This window comes from Cavia porcellus, unplaced genomic scaffold (assembly GCF_034190915.1).
Source record: "Cavia porcellus strain 051 isolate PalLab524CR breed Dunkin Hartley unplaced genomic scaffold, mCavPor4.1 scaffold_2, whole genome shotgun sequence".
In the NCBI taxonomy this organism is placed as follows: domain Eukaryota; kingdom Metazoa; phylum Chordata; class Mammalia; order Rodentia; family Caviidae; genus Cavia; species Cavia porcellus.
The window spans coordinates 41,108,539-41,131,390 of record NW_026947485.1 but is presented as its reverse complement, the minus strand read 5'-3'; the positions used below and the strand labels follow the sequence as shown (position 1 = coordinate 41,131,390).

The 22,852-nt window shown below is 37.1% G+C and overlaps 1 protein-coding gene across 4 annotated transcripts in view; it reads right to left on the bottom strand.

The window, feature by feature from the left end:
- The window catches only part of Grm8 (glutamate metabotropic receptor 8), a 783,619-nt gene that overhangs the window by 636,503 nt on the left and 124,264 nt on the right, over positions 1–22,852 (bottom strand). For all 4 annotated transcript variants that reach the window (XM_063241274.1, XM_003475159.5, XM_063241281.1 and 1 more), the window contains exon 3: positions 5,224–5,440. In XM_063241274.1, coding sequence (XP_063097344.1) covers positions 5,224–5,440 — 217 coding nt within the window. The remainder of the gene's footprint in view (positions 1–5,223; positions 5,441–22,852) is intronic.

The window sequence follows — 22,852 nt, the reverse complement described above, 5'->3', positions numbered from 1 at the left end:
TTTAAAGGCATTCTAAGTTTAAAACTAAAATCAGATGGTAGTTCTCAGTTATATACACTAAAAAATGGTATTTTCTTTATTTTATTGCTTGACTCTCACCAAAAATAAATCAAATGCTTGTATAAATGTCCATCAATTACATACAAAATGAATTGATTTAATTAATTACATTAACATTTCAAACAGAATCTGTCAATCCAGTCACATCTATGGTCCCTTCCCGCACTGAGATTTTAAGATTCTGAATACATGTCAAACAATAGTCAGAAGTTTGCAGCATCTGCAAATTTATGGGGAAAAGTCACATTTCCTGAAAGATTTGACAGATTCGGGTTTATTCTGCCCCTGTAATGCATGTGATGACGACTTGAAGGCCTGTCATCTTCAATAAGCCATTCATAAACATGATTATTGATTAAAGGAGGTATGTCGCCATACTGTGCAGATCCACAATGAAAAGATATCATCCTTTCACGAGTTCCTTTTATCTTCAAAGATAAAGCTTTAGCTGCCTTGCCCCTTATAATGCTAGTGATAGCATTAACATTTATTATTCTGTCTTGCTTTTAAAATAGTGTAATAAGGTAAGACAAAGGAGTGAAAGAGCCTGTCAAAGACTCAAAGAAGTCATTTATTGAGTCACAAGCTACAACCCCCATAGCTTATGATGGAAAAGCACAAGAGAATATCATCAAACCTTTTATTACAACATCAATGAAACATTATGCTGAATAATTAAAACAAGACAAATAGAGGACCATGGTCCTAACAAGTGAGGGTGTATAACATGAGTGATGAATAAGTCTTAGCAACTACAGTATTTCCTTCCCTGAAGTCAAAAGAGACCAAAGGAGAAATAAAAATAAATTCAGCTAGAAGTGACTCTTTGGATGTTCATAATTTTCCATTACCAAAGAGCAGCCTTTGGACTTTTACAGAGCAGGGCATCTGAGGAGCCAGTTCACACTCATATTGCCTAGGGTAATTGTATAGAGAAATTCTTGAACACCGTGAAGCCTGGACCAGGCAAACTTTACAATGCCAATACCTACCCCAGTCTTGAACCCTGAATTATCCATTACATCACTCCATACACATAAGCAGTAAAGACTGGAAGAGTAGAATTCCAGACACTCCAAAAGGAGCATCTAAACTGGTTATATTACGTATATCTCTATTAATCAAATTCTATCTACTTCGTTTCCCTCTTATCCTTGTTACTAAATTGTTGCCCCTCCCTGTCCCTGGAAGCTGTCCCCTGATTGCTTCATGATTACCCTGCTGTGAGTTGAATTGTTTCCTAAAAAGATATTTTGAAATTCTAACCTCAGGACCTCAGAATGTGACCATTTGGAAACAGTCATTACAAATGTAATTGCTTAAAATGTGTCACACTGGAGTAAGATGGGTCTTTTAAGTATGACCGCATCCTTAGAAAAAGAAATGATAAAGAGACACAACAAGGAAGGCAAAGTCATGTGATAACAGAGACAGCAAGCAGCAAAGTAGCATAGTCCTGCTGCTGATCCTTCATTTCAGATGTCTAGCATCCAGAACTCTAAAGGGAAAAAAATGTATTTTGTAAGCCAATCAGATTTGTAGCCCCAGGAAACTAAAATACCCTCTCTCAAGGACATTACTTGGCTCTCTATAACCATATGGCATACATTTAGTTATGCCCTCTGGCCAAAGTTCCTGTTTCTTTATGAAGAAAATTGCTCAAAGTCTTTGAATTTTTCCTAAGGAATTCATTCAACCACTTCCCATAACGGAAACCTTCAAAGGTGATTGAGAGACCCCCCCCACCATGATGAAAAACCTAATAGGTGAGAAAACTCTACTCCATTCTTCACCTTTCAGTGCTGCATGTAGGACATTATCCCCATCCTTTATGTTGAAGCTTCTTCCCAAGAGTCTGTCCTTAGCCTCCTTTGCTTCTCACACCATATGTCTACCTCAGCAAGCACCACTCCTCATCTATCAATTTTATGAGAACAAGCTCTCAATCTATGTCTCAGTTCATGCTCACCTCTAGACCAGTGCTCTGCGCTGTTCTCTACAAAGATGTGTGCTGGTGCCTGCAGCTCGGTGTGCTCGTGACCAAATTTATGCTTCCCACTCCAAATCAATCCTTCCACATTACTTTTTTCTGTACATGCTACCTGCCTTCTGCTAGTCATCCAGATATAGAATTAAAGTCAACATTAATTTATTACTCTCAAGTTCTACATTTAGTTACTAAGTTCTATAGATACAGACATGACTTAGAAATGTCTCTCAAGTCTGTCTCTTCTATATCTATAATCACAGCCCTATTCAGACCAAGACAGATACTGTAGTGGCTCCATCTCTCACTTACATACAATATGAAGTATGGATCCTGATAGAACCCCTACTCCTCACCAGTTTCTTGAATTGGCTAAAAAGTTAAGAATTTTAAAAACTGCCCTCTGATTTCAAATGCTCAGTTATGTGTTGAAATCAAGCCTTCCAATTTTGCTTTTTATGCATCACTATACTAATATTTTCCAAAGTATGCTATTTGTTGATCTCAGATATGTATTTTTTGGCTTTTCCAGTGAGAAGAGTATAGCCAAGGGATGCCTTGGGGTGACACTGTAGCATGAAGGATGTTGGGGGCTCTTTGTATTTATTTTATCAAGTATCTCCTCTTCTTTTTGGCAGGGACCTTGCCTAGAGGATAGCAGTTTCTGCCCTCTATTCATAGCTATCATTCACTCATAAATTCTTTCTCCAAGATTCACTAAGAAACTTCTCTCTCAGATTTTGTTAATATGAAAAAAATTCTTATCAGACTGGACAAGCAGTTTATCACTAAGTAGGTTTTCATTTCATTATCATTCCATTGTGATCTGACTGCATTAACCAGAGGTAAGACCTAAGATGCATCAACTTACACTGAAATGTCTTAGTAATTAGTGTTTCTAAACAGAAAAATCCAGAAGAGAATACGGAAAAATGTATTTATAAGAGCTAAGAAAATATATAATTTTAATAGTAGGCAGACAATCCAAAAATGAATTTATACATCTCTTTCTCATCAATATACTAAGGCATTTAAAAACACATACTAACATAATGACAGAGATGTCTTCGGTGTTGTAGTAAAAGCAGCAAACATTATAAAGTAATGAATTTTCATTAGAGTCATCAGATAACTCCAGAATGGGTTAAGTTGCCACCATCTGCTATTTCCATCAATATCATTGTCATGTAAAAGGTTTAATTTTCAGCTATTTTTGTTCTAGATAAAATCTTTGTCATTAAAATGAAAGATGATTTTGATATTTAATATATTCTATGACATACTCTAGTGTGGTACTAATTTGGCCTTTTCAGTATTCCGCATATTAATTGACAATCCATCCCTCCTCCATTCCCCAGAAAAGTGAAAACTGAAATAGAATGGACAGCCAATCAAGGCAGAGAATACTGAGAGACTCAAAACAGAAAAAATATATGGCTGTAATCAGGAGCAAACACAAGGCACTAAAATTATTTTCTCCCATACTAATGACTAAGACAGAAACAGGAATAATGAATGGCACCATCTGATTTGTTTGACAGCATTACCTAAGTATACTGCTGTCCCTAAAAAAGTGAAAACTAAGTATTTCTTGTTAACCCAAAGAATACAATTGTACTCTATCAGAGAACAATGCATTTTATCATATTTCACAAATGACAAATTATTTCCTGCATTGAATTTTTCACAATAATCTGTTTCATGTACACAAAATGTGTCCTGACATTATAGAACACCTAGGGTCACTGCAGGAAAGTTATTCCAATACATACTCTATCAGTTTCTTTCTTGTGTTGATCAGGTCAGTCAAAAATTGACATCAGCTGCTTACATAATGCATTAACCTTGCTTCCAGAATCCACTTTTTTTTTCAATCTGGGTAGACATTTGCTCTAAGGATAAATTTGAGATTTTAATCCAAGAAAATAATGTAATTTAAAGTTCATTTGAATGTTTTGAATCATTTGTATAGCAATGTTGATGTAATTTAAAATTCCAAAGAGCAATGATTATGGCATCATGGACATTTACAGCAGGTGTGAGCAGTTGTTCAATTAAATCAATTAACCCAATCTGTCCAACAAGATCATGCATTTTCTACAGTTTCTGCAACAGCACAGCTGTAGAACAAATGTCTAACACGCAAAATATTATGCATAATAAAGTCCTATGTTTTATGTGTATGGAAGAACAAAACACAGCCATCCACAAGTTTTCCAAATGAAAAGCTTATTTTAGTAACTTTAAATCACTGTCATTCCTAAACTGAATTCTCCAAATAAGCAATAAATTGATCAACATAGTTCTTCCTTTACATGCAAAACTGTGGGAAAACAACCAATGGATACTTTAATCTTTCCATACCACACTGTCATTGTCCTTCTAGAAAAATTTATTCATTCTTAGCAAGAATAATAGTGCTTAAGATGTCTTTTCTTTCATCCACAAAGAAACATTATGGACTAATTAACATTATGACTTGTGCTCTTAATTGTTTTGGTTTTGTTTTATTTTGCTCTATTTTTTTTAAGTAGAGAAATGGACTTAAAATCTCATGGGTAAACATACACATTGGTAAAATGTCTACAAAGATTTGAATAAGCACTTTGAATGAAGCCTAGGACTGAGCTCATCAGCACTTTAACCAAGTTTTTACATTTTTCCCTTCATCCTACTGCAAGCTTCTGAGTTTCAGGCAAGAATAATAAAGCAAAGAGTCAAATATAACAATAAGAATATTGCTTTAGCATAGCTTTGGGTTTTACATCAGTTTTGCTTTAAGATGATTACTAGTCTTAATCCCTCTAGTGTTGAATGTTAAATTCCACTGTCTTTTTAAATTTAATCACTTGCTAATGTAAACTTCTATCTAAAACAATCAAATAGTATGTCATTTATTCAAATTTACAGTGGCTCCAGTGTGCCAGCAAACTCCCTCATCAAAACAGACAACTTCAAAATATGTTTGAGTTAGGAGCTCTATTTCCTAAATTAGCACCAAAAAGTCACCTTGATAGACCTATGAACAATAAAATCATTTATAATGCATCCAGCTTCCCTCTAGAGTGGACAACCTAGGTCATGCATCTATAATAGTCCTAATTATTCTATGCACATCAGACAGAGTTTGGAGTTGTTCACTTCCAAATACAATCATCTGATAAATACATGCTCACCAATCTCCCTTGAGATCTGGGTGAAGGCCTCCACACCACTCTCTCCATAGTTTCCCTCAGAAGCCAGTGTCGACACATAATTCCATCCCAGGGCTGTCACAATGTCCACCATGGCTTGCGCTTGGTAGGAATCAGGTGGGACCACTCGGGAGAAGAAGTCATATCTGGTGTTATCACTTAGCTCTGGGGCTGTGGATGCATAGCTAATTTGAGGTATCTGAAAAACAAATTACAGGTCATTTCGACTCATGAGATAATCTTGTAGAATGACAGACTGTTACAAGAGACTAAATAGCCAATGGTAACTGGAAATAGACATATCTGCCTAAAGCCAAAATATGGTGTAAGTACCACCAATTTAATTAGGAAGTGTTTTATAATCATCCACGGGTCCACCTTCTCTCCATACACATACTTGTGAACAGTAAGAAAACATTTTGTTTTGCTTCAGGTTCCTGTGTTTTTGAAGGCAAAGTAAACATTGGTGCTATTTATTTTTGCTTTTATTATTCCATACATGATTTTTATGGCATAGAAATGAGAGAAATAAAGGCATAAAACATACATTCATCAGAAAAGGTCACCTCTGAGATTGCCTTTGGCTTTAGGACACAAAGACTACACAATGACTAAGAGTAAATTCAATATGGACACTATTTAAGACTTAAGATTGTATTTTTTATAAAGTAAGTAGTTTTGCAAATCTTCTCACTGTTTTTGGTATAATTATTTAGTATCACTTAAAGTATTTGAGAATAATCATGTATCTGCTAATAAAAACATCTTTTCAAGCCCATAACCCAAAATCATAATGAAAAGTAATCTGGACCATAATTTCTGTAGGAAAAGAGATTATTTTATGACAATAAACAGGGTGAATTTTTAGAAGATTCTCAAAACTGGCAATTCTATTTCATTTTGCAGTAATTTGAGAGGCTGAGCTTCTTAGTTTTGCATAACATCACTTCTTGGCCATTGTGCTAGGCTGTGGGTAAAAGTTCAGAGGTCAAATGGACTCCAATGCATCATAACTCAGATGGAGTTCTTGAAGATGCAGACCTGAATTTGTGCATAAAACAGTCAACGTTATTCTTCATTAGATCTTGCTGTGCTCAAAGTGATGGGGAAGTTCTATCTTCCTGCACAGAGCAGCACATCTTACAATCCAAAGGTCACTGCCATCACCCGGCCAGACCATTTCCAATCTGTCGGGAGGTTTGGACACTACTTTTACCATCTTTGAAAAGTACTCAACATGGATAATATTTTTAGGTATACAGAGTTCTGCTTTATATAGGTGGCCAGGAAAGTGACACTAAACTTTACAACATACTAATAGAAGCATTCAGGTGCAGAACAGTGTGCTAGGAGCTCTCCAGAGTAACTGAACCTCTGTATAACCACTATTGGCCCATCTCCCCATATTGGCTATAACAGGAACTACTCAGTCCAGCCTACTCAATCCCAAATTCTTCTTGGTTTTGTTCTCCTCTTGAAGACTACATTAACTTGTTTATTTATTTATTATTCTTGTCCATTTCTTTTGCTAGATACACTGGACTTCTCTTGACAGACATGTGGCCTGATTAGGCTTTGTGACTTTGTAGTACATGACTATTCAACAAGACATCCATCCAAATCACAAGCCAAACATCAAACCTTGATCTTTGGTTCTAAAGAACCTGGAAGAGAGATCATGGTTGATTCAGTGAGATCTTCCCTCTACAAGGTCAAACCTCTCCAAATATCAAAACCATGTGCATTTCTATGCTCTAATGTAAGAGATTTGTAAGTCTGACCACATTAGCAGGAATTCTGTGTATGCATGAATGTGAGTTATTTATGTGTGTGCATGTGCGTGTGTGTGTGTGTGTCTACATATGTGTATTTGTGCATGTTAGGGAAGGAGGAGAACATTCTAAGAAACATTCTATGGCATTATACCACAGTGCCATAAGTCTTATTTGGACATATACTCTTCCCACTCCACAGCAACTCAGAGTCCAGCAATAAAACGCCTTGCACAACCCCCATCCTGTCTGTAATAATGAGCCACTCCTTTCTAAAAATGAGCACAAAGTGTGAAAATTGAGTGTTTGAAACCAAAACTAATTATCTCAAATTACTACCTTCAGTCAGTCACTTTTAGGGCTGTTTAATTAGCAGTCAGCATCATGTTTAGGATTAATTAAACAGGTGTAAAGGGCATATAAAATAAAAGTGCAGACAGAGATGGTTGTTTGATTAATTCAGTAATGGACTTTCTCCCCAAGACTTGAAAAATTTCCCCTTTGGAGATCAATGTGCAAAAAGTAATGGGAGAATATATGTAGTTATTTTCATTTGTTCCTTTTTTTAATGTGGCAGTCTGTAATAACACACTTCAGAGTATACTAATAGTATCTCAAGACAACTTTTCAAGTTATCACGAAGTCATATTTTCTTTTTATTTTATTGCATTGGACCACTAGGCATTGGCTTATTAAGCATTTTAATTTCTGTGCCAGTATCCCCAATATTTTCACTATCCTCAAATTAAACCCCTTCTGGCAACTGAAGGGAGAATTTATTAAAGACCTAGAACGTTTCTTTTCCTTCTTCCTACATCAAATCCACTCTAACTTAATCCCTAAACCCGAGGTTTCACGCACACACTAAAAATAAAAATTAAAAGGTGGCAGTAGCATGAGAAGTGAGAGGAACAGAAAACATATCAAGAAAGAAAAGAATTTAAGAAAGCATCCTTTATCAGTTCTCCTATCTTTGAAAGAAATAACATCCTCTATAACCTTTGGTTAACCCCCATCTGCAAATTCTAAAGATAAAACCCAAACTCTTCAGTTGGACACAGGTGATCATGAGACAGCTGCCCGGTGTCTTCTGTCCTACTCAGACAGCACCTGCACCTTGTCCACACTCTTCCCTGCACAGTGAGACTCTGCTGTCTTGCACCTAGTAGTCTGCTATACACTTGAATATCAACTCCTTCCTGGGAAGCTCCCCCCAGTTTTATCACAGAGCTGTCTTTTGCTGTTCCTCACTCCAAAGGTACCTACCCATCTGACATTAGAATCTTGACTGTCTGTTGACTTACAGTGCTCAAGCAATCGAGGTCTCTGTTAATTTGTTTAGTATCCTCATACATGACAGAGAAAGTGTTCAATGAATGTTTAGAGGCAATGCATTAGTTAAACAGTGGCTGAAAATTTAATATTGCCTCCTGCCTTGCATCTCTGTGTTGCAGGTTCTTCTCCATTTGCTCTTTCAATCTTTCTCCTCCCTTCAGTGTGTCCTAGGAGGTTCCTGTCAACCACTGTGCTATGTTGACCTTTTGCCTCTGGGCTCCAGTTGAGCTGGGCAAATGGGACACACCAGCAGGTCATGGAGGGGGGAACGAATCAGACAATGTATTCCTCAGCTTCTTCCTCCACTGATATGATGCTCTTGACCAGAGACCTCACACACAGGCAAATACTGTGCCAGGCTACAGTAAGCATCCATACACTTGCTCCTGCAGGTCTCTCCCTGTTGCTGGCTCCTGAAGACCTCAGCATGCTACGGTTGTTCCTTTAATGGTGGCTGTGCCTTATGAATAATCCTTTCCTTAACCTCCCTCCCATTACACCTGAAGTATGCCAAAACCCTAATACCCTGCTATGACAGCCTCTGAGAACGACAGTCACCGCCATGCTCCCAGCCTCATCCCAGTCCTAACCTCTTAGTCCTCCTTCGTCCACTTCCCTCTCCTCCTGTCCTGACCTAACTCTTACTTTTTCTTTCTCTTTCAGTTCCTAAAGGCATCAAATTACATATTTGAAAGCACTTGTCATTTTGCTTTCCTTCGTTTCCCATTTTCTTTGTGTTGAGGTTTCATAAGAATATGATGTGTGCTTAAAATAAAGCCATATTTCCATTACACAAATAAAGTATACTTGAGGCAATTAATTATACAGCTCCGGACATTAATCATCATACTCTCCCTAAAAAGTTGCTTTAGCTTCTGCTTTTCTGATATTTTTCCCCTCTATATTCTCACTTCTGTCTGTGGAAGATTTCTATTCCCAACCTCTTCTTTCTTGGGAGTTCCAGAACAAATGCTTCCTAACAGACTCTCCACCCCTTGATTACTGTCCTCCAAACAGAGGGGAAACCAGGAATAAGAGCTCTCCATTTATTGGGCAACAGTCTATAACAAGTTTTCCCTGTATCCTTTGACATTCCAGGCTTCTTTTCTCTATATGATCAAAACAGTACCACCTCCCCAACTTCTTGAGGAAGAAGCCTACCTTCTTCCTTTCCATATTCTTCTAGCAACTGGCTGGATGACAGAGGCCTGAAATCCACACAGTTTGCTAAATAAGTGGCCTTCAGATCTTCTGGGAATGCACAAGGGGGTCCAAGTTTGAGGTATGATGTAGGAGGAGAAGACAATATTTATTCCTCAGGTCCAAGGTGAATTCTGTTCAATTCAGGTAACAGACAGCCATGCATTCAGGAAACCATTTGGTACTTTACTTGCCTAGGTATCAATAAAGCTAGTTATTATCTACACCTAACTAACTATTCTGTAAATATTGAACTTACAGACTCTAAGAAGAGATGCCAAAATTTTGACTTAGATATCAAGGAAGCTAAAATTCTATTTTAAAAGTAATTTATGGGGCTGGGGATTTAGCTCAGTGGCTTAAGCACCTGCTTGGCAAGCGAGAAGTCATGAGTTCGATGCCTGGCACCAAAAAAAAAAAAAAAGTAGTTTACTTATGTGTGCATGTGCGTGCGTGTGCGTGTGCGTGTGCGTGTGCGTGTGTGTGTGTGTGTGTGTGTTTAAAACTGATGATAGCAGAGATTCATATCTTTCAGTCTCTATTCTCTGCTTCTCCTAGATGGAACCTCTGACTTTTCCTAGATGTTGGACCACTTTGGACTATTTAGCTGCCTTCCTTCTGGTAGCATAACTTCTAAAAGTGTCCTCAAAGAGAGGTTTTGCCTTTTTTGTGCTCCTCCCTTTATCTAACTGACTAGAATTCAAAAATTTCTAGACTTCTATTACCATCTCTGTCAGTGACCTAGGAAAGGTGGAACAAAAGACCATGCCCTAGCCCATGCCACTGTGATACCGAGAACCCTATAAAGACCTGAGTTCTTCCTGCTTTCATTCTTATCCTCCTCAAATCCACACTATTCCAGTAGCTAGACTGACTAAGATCTACTATTATAAAAATACTAGATCTTATAAAAAATCCCTACATTTTATAGGGAAAACAAAATACACAAAGTAATAAAACTATAATAACAGTAAAGAAGGAAATAAACAGTGTGATGAGGTACTAATGGATGAAAAGACATGGTCAGCGAGGGTCTGTTTGAGGAGATATTTGAGTTGAGACTAACGGTTGAGAAAGGCCAAGAAGGGCTTGGGAAAACATGGAATGATATATGTAAGCCTTGGAAGAGGAATAGGGCTTGGCCAGGTCAGGGAGCAAGAAAGGCAGCCTGCATGATTGGATCAGGCGAATGAAAGGGACAGAAGGTCACATGCGAGATCAAAGGAAACAGGACAGGGGTTGGGGATTTAGCTCAGAGGCATAAGCGCCTGCCTTGAAAGCAGGCAGTCATGAGTTCGATCCCTGGTACCGATAAAAAGGAAAAAGACCAAAAAAAAAAAAAAAAAAAAAGGAAACAGGACAATAAGTTTGGGCTTTATTCTAGAAAAATAGGCAAGTGACTGAAGAACTCTGAGCAAGAGTTTTCATCATTTTCTCCTTCTTGCTTATCTTTATCTATAGAACAACTGTTCTAGACAGGGCTAAGAACACTCACACCTTCCTCAACTGTGGCTCTCCAGCTGCCTTCACTGATTCTTAACTGTACAATGCTGAGGGGTAAGGCTGGAGGTTACTGGCTTGCAGGGGATCTTTATGGACTAAAGCTACAATCTACTTCAGCCACCTTTTCCAAGTTTCCCAGCATTTTCATATTGTAATATTGGAAGTAAATTTGAAATGTACCTTGTCTGTTGAGAATGGAGTAAGTTCTGTTTCCCAAGGAAACCAAGACACTTCATGTAAGGCAAGCACAGATCAGAAAAAGCCCTCAGAACTATAGTAAATATAAGAAACTTGCTTACATCTGAATGCAGGATTCCAATCAGAATCACACACATTTTTACCACCGAGAAAGGTTTTTGTTCTTATCTCTATAAGCGACCTTGTTCATTTATTGATTATGGAACTTTGTGGAAAAGACTAGAAGGGTAGATTGTTCATGCTGTTCCATAGCATCACTGATTTTCTCCAGTGAAAGACCAGCTTGAAGCTACACTCTCCCCTCAGGAGGTAGAGCTTGCCTGAGCACTTCTGCAGTGGTGGTGGCCTTAGCAACAGCGGCAGTCACCCAACCTTGGGATGTATTTATGTTTTCTGGGAAATTCAGGATCAGAAAAATGTAACTGTAGCCATTAACTCTAGTTTTTCAGACTTAGCACCTCTGTAGTATTAAAACTAAAAGTTGGTTGTGGGAAAGCGTGTATATATTCTAAAATTAAATGAGTAGTCAGAGCTAAATGCAAATATTCAGCATTCCGTCTTCTACCAACACTACCTTGAGCATTTATGCTCCTATTAGCTTCATAAACACAGAATAAGGAGAGGGGGGAGGAGAAATGAAATGCAGAGTAAAGCAGTGATAGAATAAAGAAGGAGTGACTGCCTCAGTTGTCCACAAAACCATGAGGAAGAGCTCCCTCCCAAGTCAAGATGTGCTCAGAAACTATCTGCCCACATAGTGGACAGAATTGGACTTTCTGCTTGTTCAAGAGTACCAAATGTGACATATGCAACTCAGCTGAGTTCCTATATTTGATCTAGAGGAAAAGGCAAGCCTTTGCTTTTTGATACATGATGGAGCTTAACAGAAGAGGAGAGGAGTCTATTGAAAAAAGAAACTGTGGAGGTCATGGACAACAAGAGACAGTTTTATCCTCTTCCTATATCAAATCACTTGAACTAAGCAAAGCTTTAAATGCATGCTCACACCAAAACAGCCTCCGTTAGTTAACAGAGCTGAGTATGTGAGGAGGGTTAAGATCGTGAGTTTAATGCCATTGTGGGCCAGGATGAGGACCACATCCTTCACTAGGATCTCTCTATTCACAAAGGCACATTACATGACTAACAAAGTCAACCAGAGACTGGAGTGACAGGACCAGTTCATTTTCACTGTTAGAAAAGATGTTAGTGACCCTGAAATTTCAGCAGAAAATACAAAGATTGGGTCACAGGAGGGATGCTTTCTTTAAAACATAAAGAGCATGTTTTATAATGAATGTATGTCCGAAAGCATAAGCATATATTACACTTACAGAGTCATTTGTTTGGATGAACTATTGAAATGCAAGAAAGAACATTTTCTTACCTTGTTTTCAAGGGTATGATATGAATTGGAGAAAAATAAAAAAGCAAGTGGAACACTGGAATTAGAGTAATGCAAGGAATCTCCATAAGCGGATTCTTGTCAAGGCAGGGCAGTGCGTTGAGAATGGCAGAGGAAACCTCGTAATCCAGTAGGAGTCAGACATGACAGTCACCACATGGGAGCTCTAAGGCTCAGAGGAGGGAGCAGCTCCAGAAAATAAGAGTCATAAACACCACAGATGTGAAAGAGACAATGACTTCCCTGAAGGGCACAGCCAGCTCCTGGCAGACACACAAGGAAATTATAGGCTGACCTCTCCCTTAGACAGAACTCCCACCAGGTCTCCGGCAGAATCCACTGGGAGTCATAAGGCGCGAAAACCTGTTGGCAACCTTGCCTGCTCAGAGGAGCCTCCCAGCCAGAAAGCAGAAGGCAAAATAAAAGCAGAAAGGAATGTGAAGAGATTAACAGACCCTAATAGCCCCGTATTGCTGAGCATCGATCATTGGACATTTTAAATTTATAAATGACTGTGAAGATTCTCGGTTTGCCATACCACAATACTTCTTTATAACTTGATGCTTTCAAATACTTTTGGCTGAAAATCTATACTAAGACATTTTGGTTTGGTTTTAGTTTTGAAAATCACAATCCTAAAACTAGGCCAATTAACTTGGAATTCCCTTTGGAAAATAAAATAATAAATGCCCTGTTTTAGTCTTTTTAAATGTAATGATTTTAATCCAATTGGTAATGGCATTTGACTTCTAACCTGCTTATTTAAAATGAAAGACAAGCAATCCATGAACATAAAAGAATTTACATATAAACGACCATGATTATACCCTGTAAGATTAATAAGCCTCTTTTTTTTTAACATCTGCTAATTACATTTTACAATGAGAAAACACAACATCTCCTAAGGGAGTTTCTATAATCTATCAAATCACTAGTAAAATGGAAAGACTGAAGCCTAACTACTCTTCATATATATTCATCCAAAAGATTTAGTAGCAAGTTGAGTTCACTATTTAAGAAAAGGATTTTACTATTCCAACTAATTTTACAATTTCTCTAGCTTAAAGTTTCTTCAGTTTTTAAAAAAAGAGTAAAGACTGTATTTTTTCTAATTTCTCTACATTTCACTACTTTATGATTTTTAGAAAATTATATGCAGTGCATAAGCAGTATTACACACAAACTTAAAAGGTTAAATACATACTTTTTTCTCATCAGTGGTTAAATAAAATTTAATGTCTTTCGAATGGCTACTTCAAATGTTTTGATAATTTATTCGAGTCCTCACACTGGAATAGGCTCTAGAATAGGCAGTAAATAACACATGGCCATGCCAGCCCCAAGGAGCATGCGATCAAATGGAATGGACAGGTATTAAATAAAAAATCAGCCAAATAAACATTTAATAGCCATTGTAAGGAGCACTGTGAAAGCAAAGTACAGGTTGCTAAAAGTTCCAAGATTATTCACGGGATCCTAGGGAACAAGAAGGCAGCTTTCACAGAAAGCTACTGTGAAAAAAAGGAGGAACAGGAGCCCTAAACACCAGTCACGGTTGCTTCTTACTTTGGCTTTCTTTCAGAAGTGTAAACCACCCCACTTGCAGAAGTAAAAAGGTGACAAGGTACTGATAGGCATTTAATTTTACAAAAATTTGCCTCAGCCTGAATAATATTAAACCAAAGACTACCATTTCCCATGTTTTTGTAAAGTTGTTTTCTTTTATTTTTGATTGACACACAGTAATTTTACATAGTTTTGGGATACAGTATGATACCTGAATAGACATATATACGATGTAATAATCAAATGGCATAATTAGCATTTCTGTCACCTTGAGCATGATTTATTTGCAGTGACAGCATTCAAAATTCTCCCAAGTATTTTGAAATATATATTATTATTAACTATAATCACCCTACATATATTTTCAAATGCTGTATGCCACACTTTGATTCTTATTCTCGAACTATAAAGAAAGTAACTCAAATTTATTTGAAGAAGAACCCATAAAAGCCTGTAGGAATCACTAAATTCTAAAGCTTGTATGAATAAGGAATGAATGAACAAAGGGACAGATGGATGAAAGTTAAGTAGATAAACACAGCAGAAACTAAACCTACAAAGAAGAAACTTTAAAACATGAGAAGAATTTATACTCATATTACTTACAAGTTCTAATATTTGCTTCCTCAAAGAACTAAAGCAGAAGGGGCAATGCTCTTCATTGTACTCAGACAGGAAAGGCTTTTGGATGGGATTTCAAAATGTAGGAGAAGCAGGTTGGAACTACCCTGGAAGATAATTTTTCTTTCTGTCTTTCCTTGGTTTTTTTTTTTTTTCTTTTCTTTTGCAACATAATATGCATTTTCTCTTTAGAAGGATGCAGAAGTAAATGAATGAATGAATCCATCCTCTGACACCTCTGCTTGGTGACCTAGGATCCCAGGTAGACAAAGAAAATGTCCCTCTCTGATTTCATCATTTCTAACTATTACTGCCAGAATTCTAGTGTGTTCTGGAAAAAGAAACTCTTCTTTGATATAATCTTAAAAAGTTTTTAAGTGCCTTGGGACTTAAACATGAAATCGACATCTGAGTGTTTTTTAAATAAAAGGTTTCTCATATGAGTTGCTTATAACAGTGAAAATTTTCTGTAAAGTGATTTTCTTACATGAACACCAAAAACTGATCAATTATAATTTGTTATAATAAAAAAATAAAATCATGCCATGGCACTTTCTTAGCGTAATTTGCTAAATCACTTAAAAATTTAACTCTCCACCCACGCATTCCCATCACTGCTGACTTCAAACTATCACCTAGCATTTAATTTTCCCTTGCTGCTGATTTCCTTGCTGTGCAATCACTGCTGTGGCTCTATTTTTCCCCAAGCATGTCAGCACTAGAACATTTAAACATAAAAAGTTAGTAATTATAACCAATAAATTGGAGTCAATAAACCTTACGCTGGTAAATATTCCATTTGGACTGGCATTTTGCCACTCACTAATACATAATTTGAATCCCACAAATAAGGAAGAATCATGATAAGGACATTTGTCTACAAATAAATTTCCTGACAATTTCTTGGATTATTAGTGATTATTCATATTCGCTTATATCCTGGTCTTCAAATTATTATTTATCTTCTAACTTTCATTCTGGTACTGATTCTAACACCTGACACCACTGGAAATTCACCCAAGCTAGTGATATCAGTAGTTACAGGATTCACATGTGGTTAAGGTTCTTAATTAGTATCCCACTTTCCATAGGGGAAAACCTTGCTCCACCTCCAAAGAACAAATGACTTATATTATAAATGATCATCACTGAGTGATAGGAAACATAGATAAAAATAGTATATATGATTTATATTCCATATACACTGGAGAATGCTTCAAGGGTATGTTGCTCTGGCAAATATCAATACTATCTAAAGGGTAGCAATTTAAAGGGTAACCAAAGTGAATTGATTTACCCTTATTCTCATCCACAATCTCTTTTTAGAAGGCTAAATTACTGTTTATAATTTCCTTCATGTATCATTTTCTATCTGTGTAAATAACTCATTAAACATGGCATATGTGCACAAATGTATATATTGACTTTGACAACATTTATTTAACACATTTTATTGGCCAAGAACTATGCTAAGTGCTCTAGCCCCAATTCATGGGTGAAAAACACTGAGATATGGAGAAAGAACATGTCTAATACTGAATAATTTGTCTGACTTTAGATTCATCTCTTTAATAGCCTACACACTACTGTCTGGCTCCCTCAATTATTCAGTGGTTTTGGTTCTACTAGTGCTCAAGTTCCTGAGGAATCAATGGCATATCCTTCTTTCCACTTCTTCTGGCCACACAGACAATTCCCCCAGACCCCAGGTCATGTCTTAGCTAGAGTTTGGGCATCACCACCAATGACCACCCTATAAGGCATTACAGTATAAAGGAGATAGCAGTATCTACGGAAAGGCAAATGTAATGTCTTTGGTTTCTACCAGTTGCAGTATCTATAGTTCCACATAGTGAAAGGAACGTCCTGGCCCAGCAGGATAGCAGTAAAATGTCCAGAGACAAAAGTAGGCAGCAGCATCCAGGTCAACAGGGAAAGCCAGGTGCAGAGAGGAATACCCAAGGTCAAAATGCCAGAAAAAATATGTCCAAACACAATGGAACAGGAAACAGAGACAGAACTCAGGAAAAGGTGGGAAAAGACTGAAAAATATTCTACAGATATTCATAAACATAAACATGTAATAAAACACAGATTGCTCAAGGAAATACACAATTTGTACTTGACAAGAACTTACTTATTTACTTTTGGTACAAAGATCAAACTCAAGATCTTTCGCTTGCCATACTGCTGAACTAAATCCCCAGCCTGAACTAACTATTTAAACTCAACCTTCATTCTTCCCTTAAGCCTTTGTCTCCTTTGTAGGCTATCCTTTCTTCATCTTTTCTCTTTACTGCTATTTCTTAACATTTATTTTCTTTTTACTTTATACACACTCTACACGCAGCCTAAATCTTATTACTGAATCTCAGATACATTCTTTACTCATCTGACATCTCCTCTTGAATGTCTAATAGATTTTTCAAATCAGTACATCTAAAAATTGTCATACCTGCCCCAGCATAAACACAGTCAACTGATGCACCAGGGGCCTTAAGTTACAGTCAGCCAACCAGTGTCATTCAAATTTTTGTGTCATACACAGTACTTTATTATACATGACAGTTCCCAACTACGCAGCAGTGCTGAATCTCTTTCTCTTTTATCATGCAAAGAATGACCTTGTTCTAGCCAACAAAGGAAATAGTTTCCAAAAATTAAATTTAAATCTATGTTTCTTTGAAGGAAAAATACATACTTTGTAATGAAAGATATAGCCACATTGAAAAAGTCAATTTACCAGCATAAGCTATAGTAACTATTATTGACTAAAGTAGTAACTAAAGACATTATATTTGCCTGTCAGTAGATATTGCTATCTCCTTTACACTGTAATGCCTACTACGGTAGTTATTGGTGGTGATGCCTAAGCTCTGTAACCACTGTCCTCAATGAGTCTTAGTCACTCCTTGTTGCTATGACAAAATACCCAATCCCAACAGCTTAAAGGAAGAGAGATGTATTGGGTTCTTAGCTAGTAGAAGCTTCAGAACTTGCATGGTAGATTAATTCCAAGGCAGGACACTATGGCAGAGGCGTATAACAGAGGAGAAGCTGCTCAGGCCATATTGGCCAGCAAACAGAACATCAAGGGTAGAACTGAAAAGGGACAGATAACCGTCTGAGTCTACCCACATTGCCCCACCTCTTCCTACCAAACCCCACCTCTTAACAGCAAGTCAGTTATAATGTCTTATAATCAAATCACTTCCCAAAGGTCTTGCCCATGATCACATGAAGCTCTAGGGTGACCTCTATATGCAAACCATAACAGTGTCATCAGCAAATCCACAGAATCACTATCACAGGGAAGCTGGTTGTAGGTATAGACTCTCAGGCCTCATCCCAGATCTAAGAATGAGGATCTTTATATTAACAGCATCTCCAGGGGATCCATGTAACACAATAAAGTTGGGAAAGCATTGCTTTTAAGAAATTGAATGTATGCTCAAAAGTCCCACATTTTCTTTTCAAAAATTTCCATAGCATGCTCAAAGGGATTTAAATACATTCATGGCAAAGATTTTCTGGGGGGTAGATCTGGATGATGTATCATGAGAAGATATAAAAGCTCCCTTATTTCACTTTATGAAGGAGTTGGTACGTTGAACATAATGTTCACTCCTCCTAAGGTGAACAACATCTCCTGATAACTAGAAATTTCTTTATAGAAATATTTTGCTGCCAAAGTTATATTTTTGAGAGCATTATGTTTCAATTCTTATACCAAATGCTGGCATGGAGTTTATTTTTAGTGTCATAACAGATCTATAGACTAGTGAATATATCATGTGAAGTGTTGAGTCAGTAAGAGGTTTTAAAATATATTCCTTATTTGAAAATAACAGAGGAGTTTTGGAAAAATAAAAATTTGACAAAGGTTCCATGATTGAATGCCAAATACAAGGTACAATATACCTTGTCTCCATAAATTTTCCATAGCATTTATATGCAGCAGGATAATTTAGTGAGATATTCACTTCAGTCTGGTTCCTGCTGCTTTAGAAAAACCATGAAACCCTTTGTACCCCTTCCATACAAGCAATCAAGCCTATGTGTTTTGGAGACTTAGCTAGTTTTTGGAAGGTTGGTCTACAGAGGCTGGAAAACTGAATTATTAGAAAAGAAATATCTCTCTGTGGATGAAAAGGAAGAGGAACCAGAAACGGAAATGCAGAGAGAAGAGTGTGGCACATAACCATAGACTGAGAAATGATGGAGATCTTCAGTTTGCTGGGAACCCAGAAATTCATCAAAGAAGTCCATTTTCTGTGCTTGCCAGTGGAGGAAATGGAATCTGTGCTCTGGGTATTAAAGGCAACGCTCCCAATACTTGGTTGTGGTTAAATTTTGACACCCTAGTGAATGTGGCTTAGTAGCAGTTACTTGGTAAGGACAAAGAAATGTCCACCTGAATTTTGGAGAGAAAATTCATTTCTTATACCTACTCCTTCTCAGAGGGTGGGCTTATAAGCTGAGGCTGTGGGACATGCCATTATTTTCCAGGATAATCTAGAAAAGTACTTTGTATCTAGTTGATAATGCATACATGTTGTTAGTTTACTGCCTACGAATGACAGCGAAACAACTCCGAATTGCAGATTTTTAGTATCATGGTCTACCTAGTAAAACTGCTCTTCTGAAGCTTCCAACATTTTTGATGCTTAAATGAAAATACACTTTTGTGGTTTTTTTTAATAGCTGAATCCCTTTTCATTCACCATAATTTATATGTACGAAGACATTTATTGTCTTTTCAATTCTCTCTAATTTTCTAAATAATCTAAATATGTAAATGTCTTCCAAATGGTTTGCCAGAGACTCTATGTAAAAGTCATTGGGTGCTCTATTTAAAGAAATAAAAGCAGAAAAAACCAAACAAACCCTTTCTATTGCCTTTCTTTAAAAAGATACTATTTCAACTTCAAACATGATGAGATATATATATTTGAGAATTAGCTAATTTTCAGCATGTTGGTCTACAGAGGCTGTAGAGCTGAATTATTAGAAAAGAAATATCTCTCAATGGATGGAAAGGAAGAGGAACTGAAAATGAAAATGTAGGGAGAAGACTGCGGCACATAACCACATAAATCAGATATTTTTCATACACTTTAAGTGCTAAGTAATACAATTTGAGAATATTTACAATAAAGTAAGACGTCATGTAATAATATAATTGATCTTAATCTATGGAAATTAAATGGGATCTGGAAAAGGGAGAGAGGAGCACAAGGAGTGGGGGGGATGATCAAGATGCCACATGTATATGTAACAATTCCCCAAGGTGGATGTAATTACTTTGTATTGCAAACACATACTAATAAAATTGGTCTAAAATACAATCCAACTTAAATTAGGATCAAGAACACTGAACTTAAAGACTTTTTTCTTTTATATTCATATAAATAGTGAGACAATGAGAAGAATTAAGGTAGCTAAAAATTTAAAGGAGAAAGGGGGCTGGGGATTTAGCTCAGTGGCATAAGTGCCTGCCTTGCAAACGCGTGGTCATGAGTTCGATCCCTGGTATGGGTAAAAAAAAAAAAAAAAAATACTAAAAAAATTAAGGAAGAGAAAACAAGAAAAGGGGGGAATAGAAATACTGAAAAATTAGAGAAGAATAAAAGGTTTTCAATAAATGGCCTTTCATGGGAGAGACTAAAAAGAATGAATAGAAATATGATTTAGAAATGTGACTACAGAGTAAAGACAGGAGAGAGGGAACAGAAAGAGGTGTGGCTTGAATAAAAACCAAACATCAGGAAGAGAGAAAGAATACAGGATATTGAAGAGTACATTTTAATTTGCAGTAGTAGAGGAAAGAATACAAAGCTACTGTTTTCCCTCAGTCTTCCATCCCTACTAAGATGTCACCACTGTGCTAGTCGACTGTGTGCCATCTTTCCGCACTGGTGTAGCCTTGCGTCAGTGAGGTCTTGCCCATACACTCTACAGTCTCCAGGGCCACTGGTTCCCTTCCAAACTAATGACCAGCAGGATGTAGTCAAAATGCGTGTGCACCTGTACAACCCCAGCTGAATTATCCTGTCTGTGGTTTCTGACTAAATATTATACAACATTCTCCAAAAATTATTTGGATCTATTTCAATATAAGTCAAATATTTTTCATGCATTTTGTAAAATGTATTGCTTTCTTCCCTCTCAGAAACAAAAGTTATCAGCTGAAAACAGTTCTCACTTTCCTACCACCAGACTAAAAGAACTGATTTCCTGAATACCTTTCCTTCCTTGCTTCCTTCCTTTTTTCCTTCCTTCCTTCTACTGTAACAAGAAGAAATGCTTCTTTTGCTAAGATTTAGTCCTAGTTCATGCACTGAATTGCATATGCAGCAGCCTGAGTTTAATGCTGTATGTTTTTGCTCCCCTATCATTTACTTTATTTTTTTTTATTTTAAAGAGAATAAAACAAAGCAAAAACAGAATAAAACAAATCAGAACAGAACAATGGAAGTGATACAGGACTTCAAAACAAGACAATAGGAAATCAACAATAGCTACCCTAATATCTCTCATTATCTTCAAAATAGCTGTCCAAACCATCACACACAATAAAATCAACCAAAACAAAACAGAACAAAACCAATCTAAACAAAAGAATGAAAACACTATAGGACTTCAAAATCAGAAAATAGGAAATCAACAATGGTGACTATAATCCATCTCATTATCTTCAAAATAGCTGCCCTTGCCATCAGACATAGTAAAATCTAACAAAACAAGACAAAATAAAATCAAACCTAACAAAGTTATGAAAACGACACAAGAATTCAAAACAAGATAATAGGAAATTAACAGTGGTTACCACTTTCACATTTTAGGTGTTTCCTCTCCTATCGTTTTCATAATATGTATTGTACTTTTTGGATCCCACTAACTCCTTCAGTTTTTTTTATGCTAGGGAGATAACTTGGCGTTCACCTGTATGAATCCAAACCATTTCACCCAAGAGCAAGATCTCCAATTGTATCTACTGACCTCTTTCAAGTGGTTTTGCATGCTTTTTATTGAATTTTTAATTTCATAGTTATCCCTCTGAATCTGTTTCATGTATTGTAATTCCTTCCTGTTTATTGCAGTTTTCCATCATTTTCCTGTGCTCCTTTTTTGTCTATGTCTTCTTTAGATGTGCTCAGCAACATTTTCATTATGCTTGTGATTTCTCCTTTTACCTGAGAGATTATTTCTGATCTGATTACTTTTATAGTCTCATGACATCGTTTTTTTCAGTTGCTATCCTCTCAGAGATTTCAGGTATGTAACTTCCATGTTCTTCCATGACTATATCTGGGGGTTTGTTCTGAGTGGACTAGATGTCTGAGATTGCCTTTTGCTCCTTTGTCTTGACATTCTCCTAGGTTCCTCCCAAAAGCTGATTATGGAGTCGCAGGTATTTCCCATGTTGGCTGTTCCTCTGTGGTATAGAGTAATGGGACAGGCACCTGGGTTTCTCTGAACCTTGGTTCCCAGGGAGGTAGTAGGGTGGGCTTCTCCGGACCTGTGCAGCTACACTGAGGCTTCCCCAGTGGCCAGGGATGCATGGTGGCAGGGCTGCTTCTTCTCTCAGCCTTCATGTCTTATGGTGGCAGACACACAGATGTGTGCCCGTCTAATTCTCCCAGTGGGCACTGGCTGCCAAAAGGAAGCAAGACTCTTCAATGCCAGCCTGTGGATGCACCTAGCCTATCTGGCTGCATCTCCCTGCCTGAACTGGCTGCCCACAGGGAGCAAGCTTTCCAGTGGCAGCAGGCATGCAGGAGTCGCAAATTATTAACTTTAAACTTGCAACTAACTTCTACCACTGGTAGTTCCTCATACTCAAGCCTCGCCATTTAAAAAGAAAAGATTTTTACAAGAAACAATTCTTCAAATCTTCATCTAAATTGAGCTCCCAAACTAATATTTATCTTCTCTCTAAACCAAACTTTCAAATATTATCTAAAATTCTAAACTCATCCTCTTCTGTTTTACTGTTCACTCACCATTC